The 26656-nt window shown below is 40.2% G+C and overlaps 3 protein-coding genes across 3 annotated transcripts; 1 reads left to right on the top strand and 2 right to left on the bottom strand.

Moving 5' to 3' along the window:
* Positions 1–6179: 6179 nt before the first annotated feature.
* LOC131291452 (transmembrane emp24 domain-containing protein 2) lies at positions 6180–7113 on the bottom strand. The gene is made up of 4 exons (XM_058320669.1): positions 6931–7113; positions 6671–6852; positions 6449–6601; positions 6180–6374 (listed from the first exon to the last, which is right to left on the bottom strand). The coding sequence occupies exons 1-4, from the start codon at positions 7061–7063 to the stop codon at positions 6225–6227; spliced, it is 618 nt and encodes a 205-aa protein (XP_058176652.1). The 5' UTR covers positions 7064–7113; the 3' UTR covers positions 6180–6224.
* A 3573-nt stretch (positions 7114–10686) lies between these two features.
* On the top strand, positions 10687–14252 carry LOC131282044 (succinate--CoA ligase [ADP-forming] subunit beta, mitochondrial). Its single transcript, XM_058311428.1, has 7 exons — positions 10687–10806; positions 11179–11270; positions 11445–11597; positions 11683–11845; positions 11928–12056; positions 12122–12257; positions 13554–14252. The coding sequence occupies exons 1-7, from the start codon at positions 10741–10743 to the stop codon at positions 14153–14155; spliced, it is 1341 nt and encodes a 446-aa protein (XP_058167411.1). The 5' UTR covers positions 10687–10740; the 3' UTR covers positions 14156–14252.
* Positions 14253–14505: 253 nt separating this feature from the next.
* Positions 14506–20036, bottom strand: LOC131293670 (transcription elongation regulator 1). The gene is made up of 7 exons (XM_058321746.1): positions 19905–20036; positions 19229–19802; positions 18026–19163; positions 17812–17962; positions 15233–15918; positions 15004–15166; positions 14506–14921 (listed from the first exon to the last, which is right to left on the bottom strand). Exons 1-7 carry the CDS (start codon positions 20034–20036, stop codon positions 14628–14630), a joined length of 3138 nt encoding a protein of 1045 aa, XP_058177729.1. The 3' UTR covers positions 14506–14627.
* Positions 20037–26656: the final 6620 nt, after the last annotated feature.

Genomic DNA, 26656 nt, shown 5'->3' with positions numbered 1-26656 from the left:
AGCCAGTACAGACAGCAGCTGATGTATAAAATGGACCACGGCGAAGATGCGGCTCCAAAGCAGAATGAAGGCCTAAACCTGTGGCCACAGCTTTTTGCCAAAAATAATACTTCAATGTTTGAATATACCACTTATATGAGCATACAATCTCATTAAAGTCTACTAGGAACAATATTTACTGTTCACATATAACAACGCAAGAGTCTGCGGCAAGAATCAAACTCGTTTGATTTTTTAGTACAGAAACCGCAAGGTCTTGCGTCTGCGGTGACAGCCCATGACAGCTCCTATCTCTCCCATGGGAAAAAACGCAACCGCATGCGGTTGCGCAAAGCTGTGACCAGGGGTTAACACCAGGGATGGAATAACGCTCGTGGTTAAACTAACGGATAAGTATTTAAACAATATCAGCAGTAAAATATTGTATTCCCGGTTGACAAAAATTCAAATTTTTTGCAGCTGTCATGTAGTACCAGCAAGTTTTTCCATGGCAGATTGCTGGGACTCTTGCTGGAACTACATAGTACCAGCAACAATGTCAATTTCTGTCAACCGGGTTGTATTTGATTGTTTTAATACTACTGTGTCCAAAAAGTAAGGTGACTTTGGTGCTCATACTGGGTGCGTCAAAGGTATTGGTGGATTGTTATTTTTTTATTGTTGCTATATGTGTTTTTGATTTTTACAGCAAGTTTCATGTAAAAATATTCATCCGGATAGGATATACGATTTATTTTGTGCGTTACTACACGTATGACCCTCGTTTGTCTAGTTTTTTGGTTCTGGCTTATTCCTGGCACGCTATTTATTCGATTGATTGATTGTTTTGCAGTCTGAAGCATAGTTCCAAGTCTCGTCTACAGTAATAATGCACTTCGTCTTGTCAATTTAGTCGGATAGCGCTGTTTCACCCACTTCAACGCAACGCCTTTTTTAAAAAAAAATCAGCGATTTTGGTAGCAGTCGAATTCCAGGCCCAAAACCTCCTCTAAAATGATATTTACTGATACTTTCGATAATTTAATATTATCGGTGAAGTCTCTAATCATCAATCGACGATTATTTAACATTGATTCCCTAATATTTTGAACGTGAGCTTCGTCAAATGATGAATCGTTGAGGATAATGTGTCGCATGACACCCTTTTGGCCATTGTGGCCCTGGCGGCCATTTTGGAATTCACTAAACCCGTAGCAAACTTGTTTTTTCGACATTACTGCATCGCCAAAAACCATTTCAACGAATCTGCAGCTAAAAATTAGTTACGCATACAAAATTTTAAGCAAATTTTTTGCTCCCCAAATGTGGCCAGAGACGAAAAACGAGGTTCATACGTGTAGTAGGGCACAAAAAAAATCATATCTCCTATCCTGATGAATATTTTTACATGAAATTTGCTGAAGAAGTCAAAAACACATATTGCAACAATAAAAAAATAACAATCCGCCAATACCTTGGACGCGCACAGTTTGCGTACCAAAGTCACCTTACTTTTTGGACACAGTAGTAAATTGTCATCCTCGCGATTTTAAACAGTTTTCTTGCATTCACCTTCCCGGATGTCGCAAAAATTGAATCGGACAGAGATAAAAGACAGGAGATCAGTAATGAAAGAGTGTGCCAGCAACACCCGCATATTTCGCTCCCAGATTATGACTGTGCGTTGGCGATCCCGTTCTGGCCCACTTGAACAGATAGCGTGCTGGTATCCTTCAGCAGCTCTCCCGGGAGAGCGCTGTGTGACATTGAGAGATCGCATGTTGTGTTCACTCGCAGCAGTGCTGAAGAACGAGAGCACTTCCTCAGTGCTCATAGCAAACGTTAAAACAGATTGCAGCCTCACTCTTACTCCTTGATAATTGGTACTCGGACATCGCGATCCTGTTCACTGCAAAGCAAAACGAGTTGCGCCAGATCTTGCAGTAACAGGCAGTGGATTTCTACTCCTTTCTTAAGTACACTCCGACTCAACTAACTTAATGACAATTTTCATATAAAAGAATAAATCCTGTTTTCTCTGTTCATGTAATACGTAAAAGTATAAAATAAATTAAATGAAAAAATAAATTTTCAAAACAACAGTTTTTCCTTAAACGTACTAAAAAATAAAAAATAATGTAAGTTAAATGACATATGTATTTATGTATCAGTTTTTTGTTTTTGTCATTATTCGCATAGCATCGTGGATGGCGATCGAACTGAGAGCAATCTCGATGCAATGCGAATAATGATCAAAACGAAAAACTGATACATAAATACATATGTCATTTAACTTACATTATTTTTTATTTTTTAGTACGTTTAAGGAAAAACTGTTGTTTTGAAAATTTATTTTTTCATTTGATTTATTATAACATACCAAAAACACATGCTTTTATTTGACAAGAAAGAAATGGGGTAGGAGAAGAAATAGCAGAGAGCAAGCGAAGCGGGAGCGAGGAAGCGCAGAGAGCGATGACGTCACAGCGTGCATTCTCTTCTGGCTTATACTTTGACTGTATACAAGCCAAGTACCCAATCGCAAAAATCGGATCCTGTTCGGACCTCTCACTCTAAATTTGCACTTTCTCTCTTGCTTCCACTCGCACAAGGGTATGCAACCACTTTCTGCCGCGGCACCGAGCTGCGAGTGTATTCGTGAGCCATGCATGAATTTACTCCCCGCATCACGCATCCCCTTTTTGGGTCCCACGAACTTGCATCGTTCGTTTCCTCCATTCTTCATGCCCCGCGGCCATTGCCCTGCGTCTGTCGATTTAAATCGCTTTCTGTCTTTTATGCGCTTTTTTTCTCTTTTGCTCATCTTTCGCTTCGCGCCAAAACTATGAAGTGACGTCACATTGCATTTGTTTAATACGATTTTAGTTATCACTTGCGGTAGATTTAAAACCATATTTGCGTTGATTACAAGTGAACAAAGTTTTCCAGTGTTTATAAAGTGCAAAATCATAATTTGCGTTGGACCAAAATGTCCGATCTTGATAGAATGAAAATAAACTGGCAATTTCAGTCGTAGGGTCGCAAAGTACCTGAAGATGGATTTACCAGTCGATGAAGAAGCAGGGTCAAGTGGATTGAGTGAGTGAAAATAATGATTTAGTAATATTGAATTAGTGTTAAAGCTTTATTTTCCAGTGTCACAACAATTACATGCCGTTAATCCTTCGGATAGCACCGATATGCCATCTGAACCACAAGAGCATCAAGGAGAAGGATCCATTCATTCCGAAGATCCGAACTTAACGGATTATTTAGAATCGAATTCTATTAGTATGACAGGATGTCCTCTTGTTATCTTTTATATGCACTCTGGCTGCAGCATGTTGCAGTTTCTTCATCAAAAAGTTAGCAACATGTTTGTCAGCTACTATTTTAATGCTCGTTACTGCCTATTTCCTTAAAAATACTCACCACCTCTTTAAAATTAATCAAACCTGTCGTTGCTTGCCTAGGTGTCCTACTGATACCCGACCAATTAATACTGGCAGAAAATGGCTTAGCAAAAATAATATCAATAGAATCGTGCATACAATTGGAAAGTTCTGCGCGCCTGACTTGACTTTGCAACCAAGCCAACAGTTTTCTTTTGAATTGAACGTTTTTTAAGTCATCTTCAAGCTTCAAAAGTTCTTCTGTGCTAGATATAGGAGAAAATTCAAAATCCGTCTACTTACGGATGAAGCCTTCTCTAGGCCATCTGACTGCCACCATCGTGTTCAAAGTGACATTCGTAGTCGCAGTGTTGCGCAGAACTAAATCCAGTTTGGCTTCGAGCCTCTCATTTTGAAGTCGAAGTTCTTTATTCTGATTTTCTAGTTTAGTGAACTTCTATTCAAATTTTTCAGACATAGACACGATGCCGTGTGGACGCGGCCTTAGAGTTTGCATTGTTGTATTGTTGTCCATTCTAATTGGATTTTGTGTAGAGCACAATGTGTGGGTAGGTAAAGCAAATGAATTGTATTTTTGCTTAACAATAACATTCTGCTAATTAATTTACACAGCTGTAAAACAAACAAATATAAAAAAGAAACACAAATAACTCCATCGCTTTTGGATCCATTGCTTCAGGATAGTTTGATGGTGATGATGATGGAAATGAAGAGCAAGGTTTGGATAAACAAATAATAATGAAAATAATGTAATTTAATCGATCTTGGATGCTGCTTGATCGATCACGAACGGTTCGATGACAGTTGACCAGTCGAACAAATTGCCGCTAGAGGGAAACTCCTGCTAAGGATGAGAGAGTAAGGACCAGTCGTTCTCACTCTACTATCTGGTATCTAGACAAGTTATTGAGGATGCATCAGGAAGCACTTGTATCAGCTGATACAAGTCAATGACCTGTGACAAATCCGAATTGGTTGGTGGATTTGAGAACGACCGTTCTTTCGTTCTGCATGCATAGAAAATTTTTAAACTTTGGCTCTAGTAAAATTATAGTCAATTTAAATGCGGAGAACTTTTTACACAAAGCGGAAAAAAAGCAAGAATCGATGTAATGGCACTAGATTCGAAAAATTATTAAATATTGGATTACGTAGCACTTTAAGGTGTAAACTGAATTATGCTTACATTCAAACATTTCGTTATTTATATTGAATCACCAACTGGTCATGCAGAAGAGCAGCCGATAGCACAACTGGAAAACACTTCGTTCCATGGGTAAATATAAACCATCAAATAACGATAATCAATTCTTACTTGCCTTCTTTCAGTAACAATTGCACCGTAAAAAGTTAGCTCTTCAATTAGAATAAAGGCTGATTCGCACGTCGGCAAGTGGCAAGTGCAAGTGGCAAGTTGCCGCGTACCTACCCCGTGCGAATCAGGACCTAGCAAGTGGCAAGTGGCAAGTAGCTACTTGCCACTGGAATAGAACCGAGTCTATTTTTCGGGCAAGTAGCTGGATGTATTGGTTGACAACTCGTGTAAATACAAGATGTCAAACAAAAACTGTTTCATTTTCGTGATTTGTTTAGGATAATTTTCGACTAATGTTCAAGAAATATTATTTGATCGTATCGTTGATCGATCTTTTCATTTATTGATGATGAAATAATGGTAAAATAAAATTTATTCGTTATTGTGTACTTGTGTGAGTGATCAAGTTACCGGCAAGTACTTGCCTGCAGTGCGAATGGCTACTTGCCACTTGCCTGCTTACTTGCCACTTGCACTTGCCGACGTGCGAATCAGCCTTAATATGATATGGCGCTTCCTTTCACGCCACCGCCACAGGCCCACAGGCACGAAATACCCGCGCGTGTAAGAGCAAACGAGAAGCAGACAGCTGTCTAGACTCTCTGAGTCAGCACGGAGCACGGAGCTAAAGTACAAAGCAGGAGAAATAATCGAAGAGAGGGAGAACACGGGCAAAACAAATACGACATAGATTTTTTTTTTATGCAACGCGTTTGTGACGTCATCAATCCGACATTACCCTAAACACACCGCAACACCGCAAAAATCGGGTGATGGCAAGTGCTCATGTGTGTGTATAACGCGGCGCGCTTCGACCGCGACACCCAAAAATCTTGAATTTGGCGATTGTTTAGGGGCTCAATTGGATATCCAATTTTTCTATGTGTAATATCCAATTTAGTATCCAAAACCCGCGTGTTCAAGTGACTGGGTATAAAAGCCGAGTTAAAGCCGTTTTTTTATATGGACTTCTGTCAGCGGGGACGAGAATCCATGGATTGCACTGCAGTTATTTCCTAGTCGCGTTTTACAAGGCGCGGTGGTTCTAGGGAAGTAAATTACTTCCGACAACTTGTTACCGATCGTTCTTGTGTGCTTTTATTTTTAAGCGAAACTAAATACGATTCACCTCCCTCAAAACCCACCTTGGGTTCACCACTCTTAGGACTCACCTAGGTCAAATCCAAGATTTGTTGTGCATAGGATGTTTTTTCAGATTCAGTCCACCACATTAGAAAGTAACGAAATGAACTGAATTGAAATGGTGTAATGGAACAACTTTTTTATGGTGCATACAGATTACCCATATAACTTACTTGGAAATACCTACCTTTACTGTGCATCGTGCGACTAGTAATTTGCTGCGTTTTTCATTTCGATCTTCTACCATGTTTTGGTACACATCCGCCATCCTTTACCTAACCAAGCATTTTTCGGATATCGATACAGCGACACTTAAAATGAGCTGGAAATGAGATATAGTCAATTTTATTTTCCACATAACCCTCACTGCTTTTTTATACTACTCTTTTAACCTCGAAAAATCGTTTGAGATAGTATACCTGCCCGACGGTCATGACAATGAGAACGATTGCTTCAAAGAACGACCACATTACTACGCGGGAGTTGGTACTTTCATTGATGGACCGATGGATGCGATCACGAACCTGGTCAATGTACAAAAGCGTATTCTCGGTCAGTAAGTGGAAATCGTTTGGCTAGTATCGCAGAAACTACTTACATGCATGTAATCTTGTTCGTGTTTAATGCTGGTTAAAGTGCCGGATAGTTCACGAATCATATCCTCCAATTTCGTGTGCCCTGCTTCTCCTTCATTCACCGCTCCTACAGTGCCCTTTGGGGCTTCTCCGATTTCCATTGAAAACATGACTACCTATCCAACAATTGGTATCATTGATTTAGATCGCACAAAACACATTGATAAGCAAGGATGTTCACTTACTTTCGGTGTTAAAGTTGACATTTTGTTGCTGAAGCAATAGTGGTACACACCGGTTTCATATGCCGAGAATGTATATTTTCCAGAAGATTCTTTTTCGCCTTGGTATATGACTTTCTGATCCGGACCACTAATACGCACTTCGATATCGAGGAATCCACCTTCAACTGTTTCGAACATAAGCCCTGAAATTAATCAAAGGATAAGTCTATCCGCCTGTAGTTGACTCCTACGTTTACAAAATATGAAGAGTTTTGACTCACCTAGCTTGGTTCCAGCTTCAGCTCGATCGAAGAAACATTCTTCTGAATGCGGATCTACTGTAATGAAATAGCCATTGATATGATTAACGAATTGTAGAAGACAAAATACGAGTACTTTAAGGTAAAAATTCATGTTGTTGATTATTTTGAGATAGTTTGCTAGCCACGTATTTCACTCCAACCCACACCACACAAAAATGCCAAAATGCCGATGTTCCCCACTACCAAGATAAATACAAACTATAAAAGGTAGGGGAATGTAGAGCATTTTGACGTCTAAACCAAGGCTACTCCCAAGGTTGGTATATGTGGAACGATTTCAGGTAAACATAACGCCATCGTGGAATTTATGATAAAGGCTGATTCGCACGTCGGCAAGTGCAAGTGGCAAGCAAGCAGGCAAGTGGCAAGTAGCAGTTCGCACTACAGGCAAGAAGGGGAAGGTGGGGCAAGACGCCTTGGTGGGGTAAGATGCCCGGCCTGTTTTACGCTGAATTAAGCCATTTAAAAATAATTAAAGTAATAGAATATGTTCATCAACGTATCTAATACAGCCTATGTAAATTTCACTGCACGAAATAACCATTTCAAAAAGAAAACGAGAAAAAACCAAATTGACTCTAAATGATCTAATATTTTGTCACTTTTATGTAAGGTGTGGCATCCTTTGATATTATATTTTTTAAATACCCAGGCCTTCTTTTACTACCTGATAATGGTATTTAACGAATACCGAACTCGGGGTCCACACTACAGCGCGACGTCCCGTCACGAAACGCGACGTCGCCTGACAGGCGGCCGAACTCCATACAAAAAAAATGTCGCACAAATCGCGCTAGTGTAGAAACAGCGAAAAACGCGTAATCGCGCTAGCTCTTTTACCAAAGTTTTTTCGGGTGCCGAAACGTAAACAAACTGCTCTTCAACAAGTAGGAGATGATGTGGAAATATATACTTCCTACGGCGGGAATTCAATAAAAAAATTTAGCCGAGTTTGCGCCCCAATGCGATACATATTTCCACATACTCTGCTACCTCTGTCGCGCTTGGAGTGCGCGATTGTTCTGCCGGAATTGGGCTACTTTTGTAACGGGACGTCGCGCTGAAGTGTGGACCACGAGGAAGAGAAACTGTTTTAAAATTCTCAAAATTTTAAATAAATTACATAAAACGGACGATCCTCAGAGTGGGGTAAGATGCACCGGCCGAGGTGTGGTAAGACGCTCTAGCATTCCAACACATTGTAAACAACCCAACGAGAAATTTTGGCGTTATTTTGGGGTAAAAGAATTCTCTTCAGAACTGCCCGCTCTTCTTTTCAGAACCCCTTTTTTACCCCTTCTTTTGCAGAAGATTTCCTATGCAATCTAGGCGTAAACCAACTTCTGAAAAGAGGGGTAAAACAATTCTCTTTATACTTGCGGGACGCCTCAAAAGAGAACGCTTTTGACGTGATTGTGCGTTTATAATATCTATTTCTGACTATACGCGCAAAAAACGTATACCCATTCGTAGTAGATTATATGAGCTGAGTTCAGGATATCTTTTCTTTCCCATAATAATTATTTTCATGCAGGAAAATATTTTTGTTTGTTTTATTGTTTTGATATATCGATAATAATAATAAATTATCGTCCGGTTCGGAAGGCGATCAGGCGAAACATCCCGAAATGGTCCGACCCCTCCTCTGGTTCGTGCTGGCAAACAGCGACCATGCAGGCTCCGTCGATGTACGATGTGCAGCACCACTTTGTCATGGCCAGTGAAAACACGTAGAACGCGTTGATGTTCGCTTGAAGCCGCTTCTTCCTCCTTGTCGAGACACTGAAATGTGTGAAAAGCGCGGAAAAATCATCATCAGTAAGAACTCTGCTGTGGGTTCTTACCGCGTGACTACATTAGGCGCACCATACCAGAAACTTGGTACGGTGGAGCTCCAGCGTACCATACCAAATGCAACCCAGCACTTCTGGGTTGGCTGACGATGGTGTGCTCGACAGAGCTCGATAAAGTGCTCGACTTTTCATATTGGTAAGAACTTGTCGAGCAGTTATCAGTTAATTTGTGGAGAGCGTCAACTATTTCGTTTTGAAAGAAGTTATACTGCATTCAATCCGTTGAAAAAATTATTCTCATCTTTTCTAAGTCGTGAAACAATGTGGTAAAACGAATCTTATTGATATTATTTGCCTGTAATTACCATCTGTAACCGTAAACTGCTGGATTCAGTTTGAATACATAAGGTGAGCAGGACAAAGCATAGGGTTAGAGTGAGAGGTTTTGTGACTACACTTGCAACGCTCGATTCTGACAGAAAAATAGGTTTTTGACACTTGGAGCGTACCAGTTTTTTGGTATGGTACGCCTAATGTAGTCACGCGGTTACACACGTACTTACTGTCTGGTGCGAGTTAACCCGGCCCCGGTTAACCACCCCGAGTCGGTCGATCCAAGCGCTGCTATTGAACACTGGCCACCGATACTATGTTACACCCGGTAACAACGGCTATAAGAAAAATCTAACAACTAATGAAACAACGAATACGCTGGTAAAAACACGGTCGAATGCTTGCTAGTTGGCCAGACTTGCACAGCAAACAGTAAACAGTAAACAAACAAAGGTTTGACAGCCAGTACCTCTTTCCACTGCGGTGCCTCCCAAAAAAAAAAAAAAATATTGGTAGGTTATGAGGAGTCCATGCCTACCAAAAATACACTTGGCAAGGTTCTTTTTGGTAGGCATGTATACCTTTAGTAGGAAAGTGCAGCAATGTTCTCCTTGGGAATGGGGCAGGACGCGCGGGCATTAAAACAAGAGCAAGTCGCACGGTGCCTCCAGTATCCACGCATTGTGGATTTAAATAAGTCTTATATTAAACATGTCATGTGAGTTTCATAGCAACGAATAGTTTTTAGTTCTTCATATGAAATTTGTGTTAATTTTTGATGATGTTCAACTGTGTTTTCATACCACAGATCATCTGGATTACAAAACGTCAAATTTTGACTCTGTCAAAAGTGCTATCTGCAAGGTTGATGTAATTGTAAAGGTAGGACTAAAGGGGGTTTTATAAAAGGCCAAAAACAGAGAACAGAAATTCAATAATTGTTCGGGATTCAGCAACAAATTTATACCCAAACTGTCTTTTGAATACTACATCACAAAATTCAATCCAATGTGGGTTACATGGGCTCAGTATCGGACTGCTTATTCGTGCCTCTGCATAGACTAACCTTTCAACAAGCAACTTTGGTCCATCTCCTGCTTGTTTTGGGTCGTCTTGCCCCAAGGTGTATAAATATAGAAGGTGACTTTATGTCGCTTTGGAAGGGGAGCCATCAAGATAAATACACACTATAAAAGGTAGTGGAATGTAGAGCATTTTGACGTCTACACTGCAAAAAATCGAAAAATAGCTTTTGACAGTATGCTGATACTCAAATTGGGCGGGAATCGTCCTTAGAAGATAAACAAACAACAACGCTTGAGAACCAAACACACCGATTCATCAATTGCTTTCATTTTGTTCGCATGGCAAATGTTTAAGTCACCTATTCAGTATTTAATCATCTTGGGTGCCATATTTGAGAAGAGTTGTGTCAAAAGCCCAATCCCTTTCCGATACCCCCTTCCCCCCAAACGAATCAAACCTGATCCGAATCTGTCCAATGGGGCTCAATCCTTTGGAATTCGTATAGGGATCGAATCTTCCAATCTTCCAAAAACCGATTCTGCCAACACTATCTTATTGTCTCGTAATCGCGGAAGGATTTCACGGAAAGGATAGTTGCTCGTAAATTGTTATCATAATGGCTGCTATTCTGCGTCGATCGAGCTTGCTGTTGGCGGATATTGCCACCAAATCGTCCCCTAAGGTAAGCGTAAGAAATTAATCCAAAACGCACACGTGGACGGTCAATCAACAAATTTCCTACATAAATAAATTTTTATGTAATATATTGTTAGTCACTTGCGTAGGAATGCTGTAGTGGTTGTTTTAAAAATAGCACTATATAAGAAGACATTGAAACTAATCCCTCCATTCCTGAATACACAATCTACAAAGTAGCAAAAATCAGGGATTATGCAATTCCACCTACCTTGCACCCTTTTCTTACACCCGTTTCTATCATGAACTGACGTTATTTTGCCAAGCTGTGACGTTACTGATCATGTGTTTCTCATGATTTATATATAAACATAGCAAAAAAGTTTTAGATCTAATGAAAATTTTATTCACACTACAGGTATTATCTGGTGGATCTCAACGGCGCCATCTTAATGTCCAGGAGCATGTTTCGTATAGCTTCCTTAACGAAGCGGGCATCCCAACCCCAAGGTAAGAAAAATGTATTTATGTATGCCTTATCACAAAAGCAGTAGACACTACGTGAACAAAATCAATTAGTTTTCAACTTGATTCATTTTCTTTCCCTGCTTACTGCGTTTCCCGTTGAATCGCGAACAAAGTGCAAAGTTGAATTTTCATTGTGATTTTTTTTTTCTCATGTAGATTTGGTGTAGCAACATCTGGTTCCGAGGCCGAAAAAATCGCAGCTGACTTGAAGACTAAAAATCTTGTACTGAAGGCGCAAGTTCTAGCCGGTGGTCGTGGAAAAGGCAGTTTCAAAAATGGGCTAAAAGGAGGTGTTCGTGTGGTGTTTTCGTAAGTATACCATGCATATTTGTACATAGGAATTTTTCTATGTTGTAATGTTACCAGCAACATCTAAATGTACAAACCATTATAGACCACAGGAAGCTAAGGAAATTTCGAGCAAAATGATTAATCAGCTTCTTGTAACCAAACAAACTGGTGCTGCCGGGCGTATTTGCAATTCGGTAATGGTGGCTGAACGGAAGTTCCCTCGTCGTGAATTTTACTTTGCTGTTATGATGGAAAGAGCCTTTAACGTAGGTCATATTGTTTCAAAAGCCACGGACTACTGAACCTTATCGAGCTTACAAAAGAGCATATTTGTAAAATTCCCCCTAGGGCCCAGTTCTCATAGCTTCTTCGCAAGGCGGTGTAAACATCGAAGAGGTTGCGGCAGAAAACCCAGATGCGATTGTCTACGAACCCATTGATATTAACAAAGGGTTGCAGAAGGATCAAGCGATCCAGGTAAATTTTATGAAAAAGATATATGTGTTAAGTAAGTTTTTTCAAACACTCAATTACGATTCTAGGTCGCTAAGAAGGTTGGACTGCAGGACAAACTTGAAGAAACAGCTAAAATGCTACTCAATATGTACGATCTGTTCGTGAAAAAAGATGTGCTATTGATTGAGATTAACCCGTATGCAGAAGATGCCGCGGAGACTTGTGAGTAGAGCGTTGAATCCTATATATAACCATTATAACATGACGAGTGAGCGTAGTAAAATTGAATTCCCCTGTCACATGCTACTATATTTCCTTAGATGCATACATACTCCAAAATCGTCTTAGCCTGTGTCAAAGTTGTCACTTGTAAATCTGAATTTTAAAATTTTAAACCTTTGGTGTGAAAATATTCTGATGTTTTGTGGCTTGAAAATCATACATACGTTAGATTACCGTTATTGCAGTAATCATATTTGTCATGTGACATGTGTTTCGTCTGTCAATACGATTTCCACTTACAAACGCAATAAATATTATAGATATAGTATTGTTTTTAACATATTTTTCGTCATTCTTCCCATATGCTATCAACATTGGTATTGGCATTGCCGCATTGGTATCGTGTACATAAAATTATCACTAATGAACGGAAACAATATACGATCCCCTTACAAATTATGCGTAAAACGTGTCTAACTTGCAACAAACATTATATGAACACATCTCATTGCCACATCGTTAGGTGAAGAGTGTAAGTAACTTTTATGATATAGCCCATAGTTTCCGGTATCACCACAAAATCTCACAGAAAATCAACGATCATAGCAAAACCCTAAAGTTCGTGTTCATACATTCCATTCCCGAAATGATAAAATTTTACGAAAGCAACGAACACTTGTGGATCGTTTATTTTTATGATTTTGAGGCCGATACTGTGTAACGTTGTGCATGATTAAAATTTATTTATTGATTCGTTTTGTTACATCTTTAATTAACTTTAATTTCTCATCAAATAAAGTAAGTTAATTGGAATTACCTTTCGGTTTTAAAGAAAGCATATTTGAAATATAGTCGAAAAAAAGCTAAATATTAAAATTAAACTTTGGTTTGTGATACCGATTGTGAAAAACAATCAATCCAGTCAAAAATAAAAGAACCCGGTTGACAGAAATTTAAATTGTTGCTGCTACTATGTAGTTCCAGCAAGAATCCCAGCAATCTGCCATGGAAAAATTTGCTGTAACTACATGACAGCTGTAAAAAATTTGTCAACCGGAAAGTAATTTTATGTACAAACCCAACCAAAGGTGTTAACATATCTCTTGCATGTTTTGTTACTCATTTTCATTTCTATTGTTTCCTTTTCATTTGGTTGTATGTTACTCAATTTATTTGCGTCTTGTCTTTGTTAACATAAGTAGCTTTTACTCTGTTTTATTTTTTGGTGTATGAGTTTTCGTAATCTTAAAAAATATTGAATAATTCAATGTTTCCTTTCATACGTTGTAATTCAAGATTTCGCTCTTGATGCTAAGATGCGCTTCGATGACAATGCCGAATTCCGTCAAAAAGAGCTATTCGCAAAGCGGGATCTCACGCAGGAGGATAAAAAGGAAGTGGAAGCTTCCAAATTTGATCTGAATTACATCGCCCTGGACGGTTCAATCGGATGCCTCGTAAATGGTGCTGGATTGGCGATGGCTACAATGGACATCATTAAGCTGCACGGTGGCGATCCAGCTAATTTCCTCGACGTTGGTGGTGGTGCGAGCGTGAAAGCAGTGAAAGAAGCTTTCAAAATCATCACATCCGACCCGAAAGTACACGCAATCCTTGTTAACATTTTCGGAGGTATCATGCGTTGCGACGTAATTGCTGAGGGTATTATTCAAGCTACGAAGGAGCTCAATATAAAAATGCCCATCATAGTGCGACTGCAAGGTACTAACGTGAACGAAGCGAAGGAACTTATTAAAAAATCGAAGCTACGCATCCTGCCCAAGGATGATTTGGATGAGGCGGCAATGTTGTCGGTGCATCTGGCGCAGATTGTACATCTTGCCCGGGAGGCCCACTTGGACGTAAGCTTCGAATTGCCCGATTCCTATGTTGTCTAAATTTTAATGAATAAATGATTGAGGTGTGCGAACACGCCAGACAATTAAAAAATATTAATAACGACGTGCATGTGTCAAGTAACGATACTAACTCTCACTATCTCTATTTATAATTTTTTGTGAATGTGTTTCACTCCGTATATCATATCGGCAAAAGTCATATGCAACAAAAAAAAAAAAAAAGAAATAAACGCACCATTAGACAATGTCTGCTGGACAAGAGATTGAAACGTTGTAAGAATGAAATTGCTGATATCAATAAAATTGAATAAACGTGGAACACTAATGACAATCCAAATTTATTTTATTTCTGTTTCATGACTCACAAAATTCCCCTTCGATTTTTAGGTGCAGTCACTCGATTCGTTAATCTAACTTTACATACCAATTATGGAAACTCCTTTTTGCTTATGCTAAGTTATTTTCTTGGGAGAGTAATTTTTGATCATTAAACAACGTTATGTTATCTTCATTATTTGCGTCGCAAGGATTCACTAGCAGTCGGCGGAGGTGGTGGGCCACGCTTTTGGAGGTCCTCGAGATGTCCTAAAATCATTTGTGTACGCTCTGGTGCAATGTGGTGCAGCACCAGGTAACGCCTGTCGTTTTGCAAAATGTTTTCCACCTCACGCAGGTGGTTCGAATTCTCTCGATAAAGCTCCAGACTTTTATGCGTAAGAAACTTACACTCTTGCAATAGTTCACGGAAAGCCAATTTTGCATTTGTCGTTTTATCTCTGATAAAGTCACGAAATTCGCGTTCTCCCTGAAAATTCGACCAAACAGGCTTATAGACAGGATATTCCAAACTCGTGGTAGTAACATGGCAACTAGCGAAGAATACTTACCCTTTCGCTACTGTTGTATTTCAAGTAACGCGGATCGTCACGAATAAGTTTCTTTATTTCCTTCCATTGGGACGTCAGTTCGAGCGACGGAATTTCTTCTAGCATTTCGCGGAATTTGTCCCGTTTCTTGCGCACAAGATTTGCAAGATGCTCATTAAAAAGTCTGAAAAATATTCAACCAAAAATAAGTACATGCTACAGCAAAATTTTCAAGTTTCAGCTACCTTACCTTTCACGATCGTCACGATCGAGCATGGCGATCAGTTCCCAGCGGTGATCTTTCTTTAGTAGTTTTTTTACTTCCTTCCATGTAAGATCGGCATTTCGTACCAGATCAACGAGCAATGCGTTAAAGTGCCGTATGGCTTCATCACGTTGATGGTGCTGGCGTTCTTTGTCGCGATCGCGTAAGTGGGTTGCCAATGTACGTTGAACTTCTTTTTCGCGTTCTTTGATGCTAGCCTCAGCTCGCAGCTTTCGATCGCGCTCTTTCTGCTGCCGCTCGATCTCGTCTTCGTCGGACGTGTTACATTCTTCTCCTTCGTCATCACCTTCGTTGTTTGCAAGAATAGCAGTTCCGTCCTCATTATTATTAACCTTTGCATTGCGACCAGATTCACGGTCATTTGATCGGCTTCGCTCATCTCGTGAACGTTCGATTGATTTTCTGTAGTTCTTATGTTCGCTCCGGCTATTTCTATCTTTGCTATCTTTTTCCTTTTCTTTCTCCTTGGCACGACGTTTTTCTTCCTTCAGCATCCTGATATGGTCCTCAAACATTTCTTCACGATCATGCTGCTCGGTAATAGCTTTGTATCTAATATCTCCTTCCAATCGTTTTCGAAGGTCACTAAATCGGGAATGCCGGTTGATGTCACTGCGCTCCCGTAACATTGCAATAAATTCTTTACGTGTCTATAAGATGGAGGAATTATTCATTATTTTGTTTATATTGGTTGAATGAAATGAACGAAGCTAAATTAAGGCAAAAACGATTTGCAACACAATCATTGTTAGTTGAATCAGTATCATTTTAATCGTCAAAATAATGATGAGAATGATTTTTTTTTCAAATTTTAGAATTCCCTTAATTTGTATAATAATTAATTCAATTAGGAAAATTTCTTGGATCTAACGCAATGAATGGTATCATCGCATGAATGATTAGGTAAATTTCTAGGATATAGGGGTGGCTGGGGTAATACGCACCCCTGGGGCAATACGCACCCCTTCCAATTTCCCTTGAAAGACGAGTTTTTAACGCGTAAAAAGTAGTCACTCTGTAAGATCAATCTAAAATATGTTCACCCTGTGAGTTTGGCAGCTCTACATCAACAGAAACGCGAAATAAACGCAAAACAAAATCATTCTCAGCTCAGACAGTTTTTGTTATAATGTGACGTACCATTCCGCTAAGGAATATTAAGTGCAAAAATCTATATTTACCCACGAGGAATACGAAATTTAGTGAATTGAGAATCAGTGCTTGAGACTGTTCATGAAAATTTCGGAAAGTATGCAGATTTACTCATATTTTAGTTGAAAATGTGTTCAACTATGAATGGGGGCAATATGCACCCAGTATGTCGGGGTAAAATGCACCAGTTTGTAAACAAACTATCTTTATTTGACGTTGGATGTTGCCTCTTTGTTGTGGTGCGTATTGCCTCTTTGTTATGGTGCGTATTGCCCCTTTGTTGTGGTGCGTATTGCCCCTTTGTTGGGGTGCGTATTACCCCTAGCACAGGTGCGTTTTGCCTCAACCAGATACAGATCGATCAAAAATTGAACTTTTTCAAAACTGAATAAATTACGATTTTCTTAGCTAAAAAAGCAAACATTCTTGAACTGGTAACTAGTTTGAACCTTTATGAATCCTATTCAGTGATAAAATCAACAATCAAGAGCCAACTTAATAGAAAATTTTATAGTTTTCCTTAAGGGGTGCGTATTACCCCATCCACCCCTACCGCAATGAATGGTATCATCGCATGAATGATTGTTGTAGACAAATACCAGTCGAAAGATGTAGGATAAGGTTGTCGACGATCGCTTTTTCGCATTGGGAAACGAGCGCGTATTAGGGTGAGCCACGCAACAGTATGTTTTCGACCGAAACTGCACTTTTATCCTACTTTGGTCGTTTCTAACACAATCATCCATTCGATACCTATCATTTTGGTAGATGCTAGAAAGCTACCAATTGACTAGTTAACCCGTTTGATATCCCACCATGAAGTGCTTTACAATAGACTTGCCGATTCAAGTAAACTAATTGATTAGCCTGTTGGTGATCAAATTGCTGTATGATATTGTCCTTTTTTGCCATAATACTCAAAGGTTTAACAGACTTGTCCATCCTTAGTACGTGATTAGAATTTCAAGCCTCACGTACAGGGAAGGAAAATGAGTTTGGTTAAGTTTTTGTCGCACGTTATGTTTCCTGCTTCGAAACACGTTCTTAAGTATTTGTAAACTTTTTTCATTATTTGACACTATTCGATGTACTTAAACCAAAGTGTTGCTTATTATTAGCAAATCATTGCTGATCACAATCACGAATAACACATATGCAAACTGACCATCATTTAATCAATAAAATCCTAAAATTTTTAGAAAAAAATATTTTTTCTTCGGTTCTAGACCAAAACCATACAAAAATGTAAAAAAAAAAACAGTGTGAAAATTTGTGAGCCATTTCCTCAACTTGGCAGGACTGTGAAGGGGCTAAAGACACATGGACGAATGCATGTCATAGCAATTTTAACCATTGATGTAAAGGTTGAGGAGATTGAACGGTTAACATACCTGTTCTTTTCGGTTCTGTTTTTCCTCCTTTTCGCGCTTCCTTACTTCGACAATGAACTCATTGAACAGACTTTCTCGCTCACGGATCTTTTCAATTACTCTGAAGCGCTCATCTTTACCAAATTTTTGAGCAAATTCACTAAACGATGATCTAGGTAAAAGAAAAATAGCAGTCAATTGCGACAACCACATCAACTTTGTTAAGCCTACTTACTTTCCATGCAAATGGGCTGATTCCATCAGGGCCCGAAAATCGTCACGCTTCTGACGCATTTTGTTACGTTTTTCGCGACGTTCTTCATCAGCGCGATCCTTGACGTACTTTTCGAATACTTGCTTGCGTTCCTTAGACGTCAGCAACAAATATCGCGGATCGAACACAATTTTATGCAGCTCTTTCTCCCATGTGCTAAAAGCAGAGACATCCTTTTCACGCAACATTTCGCGGAAAGACTTCATCCGCACATCCAACGGTATAAGAGTTCGTTCACGGGCAGCTCGCGCCTCGGCTTCCATTGCAATCACTTCTTTTTCCAGTTCATTGCCCGAACGCGAGGCGTTTTGCGTTGATTTCAGGGCAGTATCGACTTCTATCTTCAATCGCTTACTTGCATGGTCACCATTTTCTTCCCCACTGGAATCAGTGGTTTCCGTTGCCATCTTTCGAGTATCGTTGATATTTTTACTATTGTTAACAGTATGGGAAGCATCATCTCTTTCGGCAATAGCAGTTACCATGGCCGCACCAGGCGCAATCGTTAGTGCTTTGCTAGACACACTGTCCGTTTCTTTTGTTGCTGCAGCACTTCCAAGCAGCTCCAGTGGTGGAACAAGCACAGCCTTATCGACATCTGCCCGGTCTTTTAGTTCCTCCGGTCGCTCCCACACGGAAGTACGAGACGAAGGATTGTAGAAAAACACCCGACCATCTCCCGTCCAAACGACGCACCACGGTGTGCCACTTATTGGGTTGTGGTATATGGGACGGCTTTTATCCTGCGTTTTCATTACTTTAACACTTTCTTCTTCATCTTTGCGTTTCTTTTCTTGATCTGCCTTCCGTTTCCGCTCGTCCTCTGGAACTGACTTGTCATTTTTGGCCATAAACCCCAAGGGATCGAAAATTACACTAGTACCAGTGCCAACTGGTAGCTGCTGTAGTCGCATTCCGGAAATACCGTGCCCAGAGGAAGTCAATGGTGAAGGAAACTGCTGGATTTTTATACCTGTTGTCGATGTTTGTATAGACGACATGATGGGCAATTGAGGTGGAATTGGTGGTGCTAAAAATGGTGGCCCCGAGGAATTAACTTTAGCTTTCTGCTTAATGCTCCAAACAGTCAATTTTGCTTCTGTAAAATAGGATATATTGAAAGATAAATAGAGAAAAACATTGATGCATTCAATGCGTACATACTTTCGAGATCTCTTAATGCCTGCGGTTTCTCCCACACGCTTTCACCTTTTGAGGCGTTGTAAAAGAACGTACGTCCATCAGGCGCAGAATGTTCACTCCACACTTTCGCCTTGGCAACGATTGCAGGGTCAATTTCGTTCAATTTAATCTCAGTCATAGCCTGTTTGGCCACATCTACGGGATGATTTTGACCCATCATCCAAGCTTGACCATTGTTGACTGTGGATGGGTTCCACGGAGGAAAGTTAGGAAAATTTGGTGGTGGCATGCCGAACTGCGCCATCCCGAATGTAGGTGGAGGCCCGGAGAATCTTGGTGGATGAATAGCACTCTGTTGCAAGGGTAATGATGCAGTTGCATTAGAAGCAGGTACAACGTTCGTTACCGAGACAACATCAACGCCCTGTTGGTCTACAGTAGATTGCTGCGACTGTTGCTTATTTAGAACTTCTATTTCATCCTGTGTCATGATATTAACATTTGATCCTTCGGGGCGAGTCCATGTTGTCTCTCGGCTGATGGCATGATAGTAATACAACTTGCCATCAGTTGTTTTGGTTTCTACCCATAAGTCCTAAGCAAAATAAACATGTATATGTATACATTCATTAATAAAGCGGGCAAACATCCACACTAAACATTGCCAAAAAAAAAGTGAAGTATTGTTGATACTCACAGCAGTAGCGGGATTTTGTGTTTTTGATGGTGGGGTTCCAAGCAGAGAAGATGCAGCCACCGGGCTTGTTTTAGCAGATGTTTTACCGTCGTTATTTCCATCTGTACTAGATGCTGCAGGCGGTCGATGCATGAGTGGCTTTATTACCTGGTCACTTACTATTTCATTTTTCACTTCAGCGATAGATACATGATTTTCCCCTTCAGTACTCATGTTTCGCTCACGAACTCCAATTACACTGTGTTAACTTGGATAATTCAGAGAGAAAACTCAGAGCATTATTTTTCCAAAGCATCAACAATGTCGTGCGATATAGGGATCGATACAAATGAAAAGTGCTAAAACGAGATACGATAAGAAAATTATAAGGTGCACTAAGCTCTTCTGATTTGACGCAAACCCAGAGGGTAGAGTAGAACGTACTCTACCGTGGATTACTATCCAGGTAGGTTCATCCCGAACAAATCGCTTTGATTTTTTTAGAAAAAGAAAGGAAATTCGTTTTGTTTACGTTTTCAATTCGTCAGTTATTGATTTTCAAAAGTTGTTGTAATTTTTAATAGTGAGGAACAGTTCCGATTCGGCAGTGCATCAGAACGGATCGTTAGCAGTGCACGGGGTTCCTGAAATAGTTGGCGAAAAGTAAGGTAATCTTACGGCACGGCCGCATGGTGACGCCGAGCTGGAGCTCAACCCAACTAACAATTGACAAGCATCTTTGGAACATTCTGTCTGATCTTTAGAACGTTTTTCCACCTTCCAATAAACCGCTACATTAGGAAGTGTAACCCAGCCGTTTGAGTTTTGACAACTCATGGAGGCGGCCATTTTTACCGACGGTCAAACCCGGTGAAAAAGTATAGCGATAGAAATAAAAAAACGGTGATTTTAAAATAGTTTGTAGTTTCACTTGACGATCTTGCATCTCCCACTCTTTGGGATCAGCCACTGTATTTCCACCGGTCTCGCTTGTCATTAAGGTGCATCTACCCCAAGGTGTATAAATTAGAAGGTGAAGTCGTCCAGTGTAAAATGACATTTCATGACTTGACATAACACTTCTGGGGTATTCATATTGGTTTTGAGGGGGGGTATCGGGAAACGATTGGGTTTTTGACATAAAGCAAGCCGTAGACGTTACATATTAATCTGCACAGATGTTTGACGTCTACAGCCTTTCCGTAGCTATTTCCAACATCCCTCGAGATATTCGAGATATCTGGAGGGATGTTTGACAGACGATGGGTACGAGAGAACAAAGGAAATCTGTAGACGTCAAAGATCTGCACAGATTAATATGTGACGTCTACAGCCAGCTTAAGTCTTCTCAAATATGGCACCCCTTCCAAAGCGACATAAAGTCACCTTCTATATTTATACACCTTGCATCTACCCCAAGATGATTAAATACTGAGTAGGTGACTTTTTAAGAGGTATTTTTTTAGAAAATGGCGACCGTAGCTTTTGACAGCATGGTGATAAACAGCATAGAATGTAAACAACTATGCGAGTAACGAGAAGGTGCGTGAGGTGAAACTTCGATACATTTCGTCGAAAAATCGGTGACCCACTTCGGCCGACGGCTTCTTAAACATTTTCCATGCGAACAAAACGAAAGCAATTGAAGAATCGGTTTGTTTGGTTCTCGAGCGTTGTTGTTTGTTTATCTTCTAAGGACGATTCCCGCCAAATTTGAGTATCAGCATACTGTCAAAAGCTATTTTTCGATTTTTTGCAGTGTAGACGTCAAAATGCTCTACATTCCGCTAACTTATATAGTGTGTATTTATCTTGATCTACCCGCTAGGCAGCTCGAAATATCCTCAAAACGTGCTCCGCGCGAACAAACGTCCTCCATTTTTGTATGGGGATGAAACAAAAGGAGGACGTTTTTCGAGCAATCGTCCTCCTTGTCCTCCTCACCATACAAAACTGCTCGATGTTTGTGTCATGAAGGACGTTTTTGAGGACGATTTGCTCGAAATTGCCTAGCGGGTATTATTGTACAACCTATTAGAGGGGAATATGGATCGTTTGTTCCCAATCTTTTTATAACTAGTATTGTTGTTATACTCACTTGTGTTGGTGTTTGCTGCTTTTGAGGCTCGAACTGCTTGGGACAAGAAGAGGTATGTTGTTGTCGGCTCACCAAATCACATGAGCCACGCTCCGCTTCGACGATTGGTAGCTTAAAAGCCAATATCTATCAACAAACATTTTCAACAGGTGATGACTTATTTCTTGGCACAACGAAAAGCACCAGTCGGCTGTAAAAGTAGCCGCAATGTATCTGTATGTATCTGTATGCTGATGCACGGCTTTTGCTTTGATTCAGTATGTGCTGCCAAAAAGCGATTAAGTCTTTCTTTTTTATCAAGGTTTTCCAGGTGCGTCTTGTGGACCAACATTTGGATGCTTGCTATGGGTATTTCCGTGGAGATTTATGTCGGCGTATCACTTGCTGGAACATCGTTTTCATTGTGTGTTTCATTGATTTGGCTACTTTTCGTACTGAATGGTGCTTTTCGTTATTCCATGGTCAGTTTCATGATGTGATACTAGTTTTTTAAAGATAGGTTTTGTGTTTTCCATTTTGTTTATTTGTTTCTCTAGTGTTTATGTATACAAATAATCGACATCTCTTTTATCTGTAAAATTATTTCGGTGTTGAACGAATGGAACGAAAAATCAATATTTTGTGTATGTTGGATGCACAGATATGTTACATGTCTATATTATTCTTTCGATAGATTGATCATTTCTTAAACTTACTCCGCCAATGTATGAGATAAACATACAAATAAATAGTGACCCTCATCATCTACTTGGATGGACGCAAGCCCTCTTATTTCCCTGGCATCCCTTTAAAAACTAATGTGTGCGAATTCGGATTATATTCGGTAGTACACTAACAACTTCCATGTTTCCCATTGAAGTTTGTCACAGCTGAAAAACGACGTAACAAAGATGAGTAAAATAACGATTAGAGAGAAAGAAAGTCTTACCTTTAATAAATGCTCGTGCCGGAGCAGCAGCTATAATTCCACGAACTATTATCTCATGTTGCATTTCGATGATGTCTTAGAAACTCTTCGACCCTTAGCGGCTTCGTCGAGCCGCTGAAGATTGCCACTGAGTCACTTGCTCATGGATGTTCATAATAATTGACCAAATGTCCGGGCCGCGTCTGTGTAGTGGCAACCCATCGATAGATAAATTTAGAGATATCGCAGCAGGTAAAGTCACATTGCTAGAAATAAATAATAATTCAACATCACGATACGTGTTAGCGCATTCGACTAGTATTTCAATCATCTTACCTGAACCGTTTGGACAAACTACATAGGATGGCTTTGTGCCAATATAACCGATTGAATGTTGCACCCCACCCCCTTTTTTGGTGCAACACTTTGTCTCGTTATGAAGATCGAAAATTAACAAACGAGATGGTAACGATATGATAACGAGACAAAATTCGCCAGTTGGGCAAAGCCACGATGGAGCGAAGCCGGGAAAAAATCAAAGGTAAAAGAGTAAATGAGGCCCCGGCCGCCATGTTTTCGATCGTGGCTACACCTCTTGTGGACGTTTAAACTGAATGTATGCAATTGGTGATACATTAATTCGTTAAATTCAACCTACGAGTATTTGAATCGTAGTGTGTACCGTTAATTTCGGCTACGCAATCAACCTACGGGTGCGGTATGAGGGGGGCCCACGGGCCCCCCTTATTTCTCAAAACTATAACAAACTCTCTTTTTCAGTAGACCTAGCGCAGTCCGCTCGCTGCGCTCGCTGCGGGCGCGCCGCCGTTTCCAAATCATTTCTTCGGCTAAACTCATTGTTTCATGCTGTCCATCATGTGTGGTATAGTTAAGTTACTAGTAACTTACAGTAACTTAACATGTAAAAGTATATTAAACCGCATCCAACCTCCACTGCGTGATTAGCTTTTAAGCGAACCGTTAGCGATCAAATATTTGAAAAGCATGCATGCGTCGCGCTTTGCATAGCTTCAGGCGCTTAATGTGAACCAGTAGGAAGAGGAGAATCTAGCCCGGGGCCTCATTTACTCTTTTACCAAATCAAAAATTCATTTTTGGATTTCAGAAAAATGAAATATGTTTTTTTATGTAAGATGAAACTAAGAAATGACGCAAAAACTAGAGCCTCTGTTCTTCCAGATTCTGAGAAACAGCCCGTCGAAGTCAAGATTTGTGAAAATATTGGGTGAAAAATTGAAAAAAATCTATCAACTTTGAAGGTCTGTAACTCCTATAATAATGGCCGGAATCGAATTTCAGCTTACTCGGGGTCCACACTACAGCGCGACGTCCCGTCATGAAACGTGACGTCGCCTGACAGGCGGCCGAACTCCATACAAAAAAAATGTCGCACAAATCGCGCTAGTGTAGAAACAGCGAAAAACGCGACGTCGCGCTAGCCCTTGTCAAATGTCAATTCGAAACGTAAACAAAGCGACAGCAGGACAAAACGTAAACAAACCGAATCACAAACGCGAACAAAACGAGCAATATTCTTCACGAAACATCGGATTTTTCGTTGTACTACTTATTTTTAGGCTTCACAAATGTAACTCAGTTATCAAACTCCGTTTTAATTGATATTTTTACCAAAGTTTTTTCGGGTGCCGAAAAGTAAACGAACTGCTCTTCAACAAGTAGGAGATGATGTGGAAATATATACTTCCTACGGCGGGCCAAAATATCGTCGTTGTTTGTTTAAGTTTGTTGTCTCAGTGAATTTCAAATGTGGACGCGCCAAACTCACTCAGGGTGCATAAAATACGTAGCAAAACAAATATCATGCATTACTACCTCAAAATTCAATAAAAAACTTTAGCCGAGTTTTTGCTCCAATGTGATACATATTTCCACATACTCTCCTACCTCTGACGCGCTTGGCTTGCGCGATTGTTCTGCCGAAACTGGGCTACTTTTGAAACGGGACGTCGCGCTGCAGTATGGACCCCGAGTTATATAAAAAAAAAACCTTGCGCGATGTCACGTGAATCGCGCTAGGTATTTTTGCATGGAGTTCAGCGCCTGTCAGGCGACGTCGCCTTACGCGACGGTGCAGTCTGGAAAGCGTGTAAAAAAAGCCATGCGCGATGTCGCGCGAGTCGCGCTAGATTTTTTATTGCCCGCGACGGTGCAGTCTGAAAGCGTGTGACAGCTGTCAATCGACCGGATATGCGGTTTACAAGATTCATACAAGCGATTTACAAGGTTTATACAATGCTTGACGGCCGGCGTACGATCCGGACGTTACCGGGCCGCTACACGAACCGAAAACTCCAACCGAGAACTCAAAAACCGTATAAGTTTACGTCAAAATCTTCTCGGTTCGTGTAGCCGCGTTTTGTGGTACCAATTCTGTGAGCCACGCTACACGAGCCGCAAACTCAAAACTTTGCGGCGCAACGAGGTTTTTGTTTTTGATTTTTCAGTTACCTCAAAAATCTTCCTTCAAAGCAAACAAGATCTTATTTCAATTCACACAAAAAGTAAAAGATGGATAATCTGTTGAAGTGTGGCTAACTACCCTATCGCGGGTCATCGAGTTGAGTACCCAAAACTTGCAACAACGCAACAGGCGTATTGTGCGGAGGCAAGAAGATGGCAACCGTTTGCTGGACAATACTGTAGCAGAGCAAGCAAATGAAACTATAATTAACTTTCTTCGCATGAAGAAGGAAGATTTTGATGTTCTCAAGTTACATAAAAAGTGGTAGAATAAAATATTTTAATCTTTATCATTAAACTTTTTGAAACTTTTAGATTTTGGAATCAGTTGGTGGGCCGGACTTTGCGAACCCCTGATCTATAGTGAATTTATAATTGATATTCTAGCTATAAAATAACAAAATATTAACTAACCGTAACTACAAAAGAAACACGTAAATTTATCACCATATGTTCGTTTATTTGGTTTTTGAGATTTGTTATGTTTACATTTATTTCTTTTTCGTCTTCTTCTTCTGACGCATTTGAGTTTTCGGTTAGCTGCCAAAAACTTCTCGGGTGCAGTTTTCAGCTCACGGAGCTGAAAAGTTTTTGACGTAAACTTCTCGGTTGTTCCCCTCTTCTCGCCGAGAAGTTTTTGAGTTTTCGGGTCGTGTAGCGGGGCTCTATAAATATAGAAGGTGACTTTATGTCGCTTTGGAAGGGGTGCCATATTTGAGAAGACAGCCCAATCCTTTTCCGATACCCCCCCTCAAAACCCATATGAATACCCCAGAAGTGTTATGTCAAGTCATGAAATGTCATTTTACACTGGACGACTTCACCTTCTAATTTATACACCTTGGTTGTTTACATTCTATGCTGTTTTTCAAGGTGTATAAAATGGAAGGTGAAGTCGTCCAGTGTAAAATGATATTTCATGACTTGACATAACACTTCTGAGGTATTCACGAGGGTTTTGAGGGGGGGCATCGGAAAAGGATTGGGCTTTTGACACAACTCTTCTCAAATATGGCACCCCTTCCAAAGCGACATAAAGTCACCTTCTATATTTATACACCTTGGCTGTTTATCACCATGCTGTCAAAAGCCACGGTAGCCATTTTCTAAAAAAAATACCTGCTGAAAAGTCACCTATTCAGTATTTAATCATCTTGATCCCCATACAAAAAAGTAGGACGTTTGTTCGCACGTACGACGTTTTTAGAACGATATTTCGAGCTGCCAAGCTGTTTTCGGCTCGTTACCCAGGTGACAAAATTGACG

This window comes from Anopheles ziemanni, chromosome 2 (assembly GCF_943734765.1).
Source record: "Anopheles ziemanni chromosome 2, idAnoZiCoDA_A2_x.2, whole genome shotgun sequence".
NCBI classification, from domain to species: Eukaryota; Metazoa; Arthropoda; class Insecta; order Diptera; family Culicidae; genus Anopheles; species Anopheles ziemanni.
Note: the sequence above shows the minus strand (reverse complement) of the source record. Positions and strands in the feature narration are given on the sequence as shown.

Bases quoted from the DNA above. Each gene is read 5' to 3' on its own strand.
- LOC131291452 (XM_058320669.1), bottom strand. From the start codon at position 7,063: ATGAATTTTTACCTTAAAGTACTCGTATTTTGTCTTCTACAATTCGTT. The intron at 6,853-6,930 runs GTGAGTCAAAAC...GATTAATTTCAG, and splicing joins TGAAGCTGGAACCAAGCTAG to GGCTTATGTTCGAAACAGTT. The intron at 6,602-6,670 runs GTAAGTGAACAT...ATTGTTGGATAG, and splicing joins TGTCAACTTTAACACCGAAA to GTAGTCATGTTTTCAATGGA.
- LOC131293670 (XM_058321746.1), bottom strand. From the start codon at position 20,036: ATGCATCGACCGCCTGCAGCATCTAGTACAGATGGAAATAACGACGGT. The intron at 19,164-19,228 runs GTATGTACGCAT...CCTATTTTACAG, and splicing joins GGCATTAAGAGATCTCGAAA to AAGCAAAATTGACTGTTTGG. The intron at 15,167-15,232 runs GTAAGGTAGCTG...AATATTTTTCAG, and splicing joins GATCGTGACGATCGTGAAAG to ACTTTTTAATGAGCATCTTG.
- LOC131282044 (XM_058311428.1), top strand. From the start codon at position 10,741: ATGGCTGCTATTCTGCGTCGATCGAGCTTGCTGTTGGCGGATATTGCC. The intron at 11,271-11,444 runs GTAAGAAAAATG...TTTCTCATGTAG, and splicing joins GCGGGCATCCCAACCCCAAG to ATTTGGTGTAGCAACATCTG. The intron at 11,846-11,927 runs GTAGGTCATATT...AATTCCCCCTAG, and splicing joins TGATGGAAAGAGCCTTTAAC to GGCCCAGTTCTCATAGCTTC.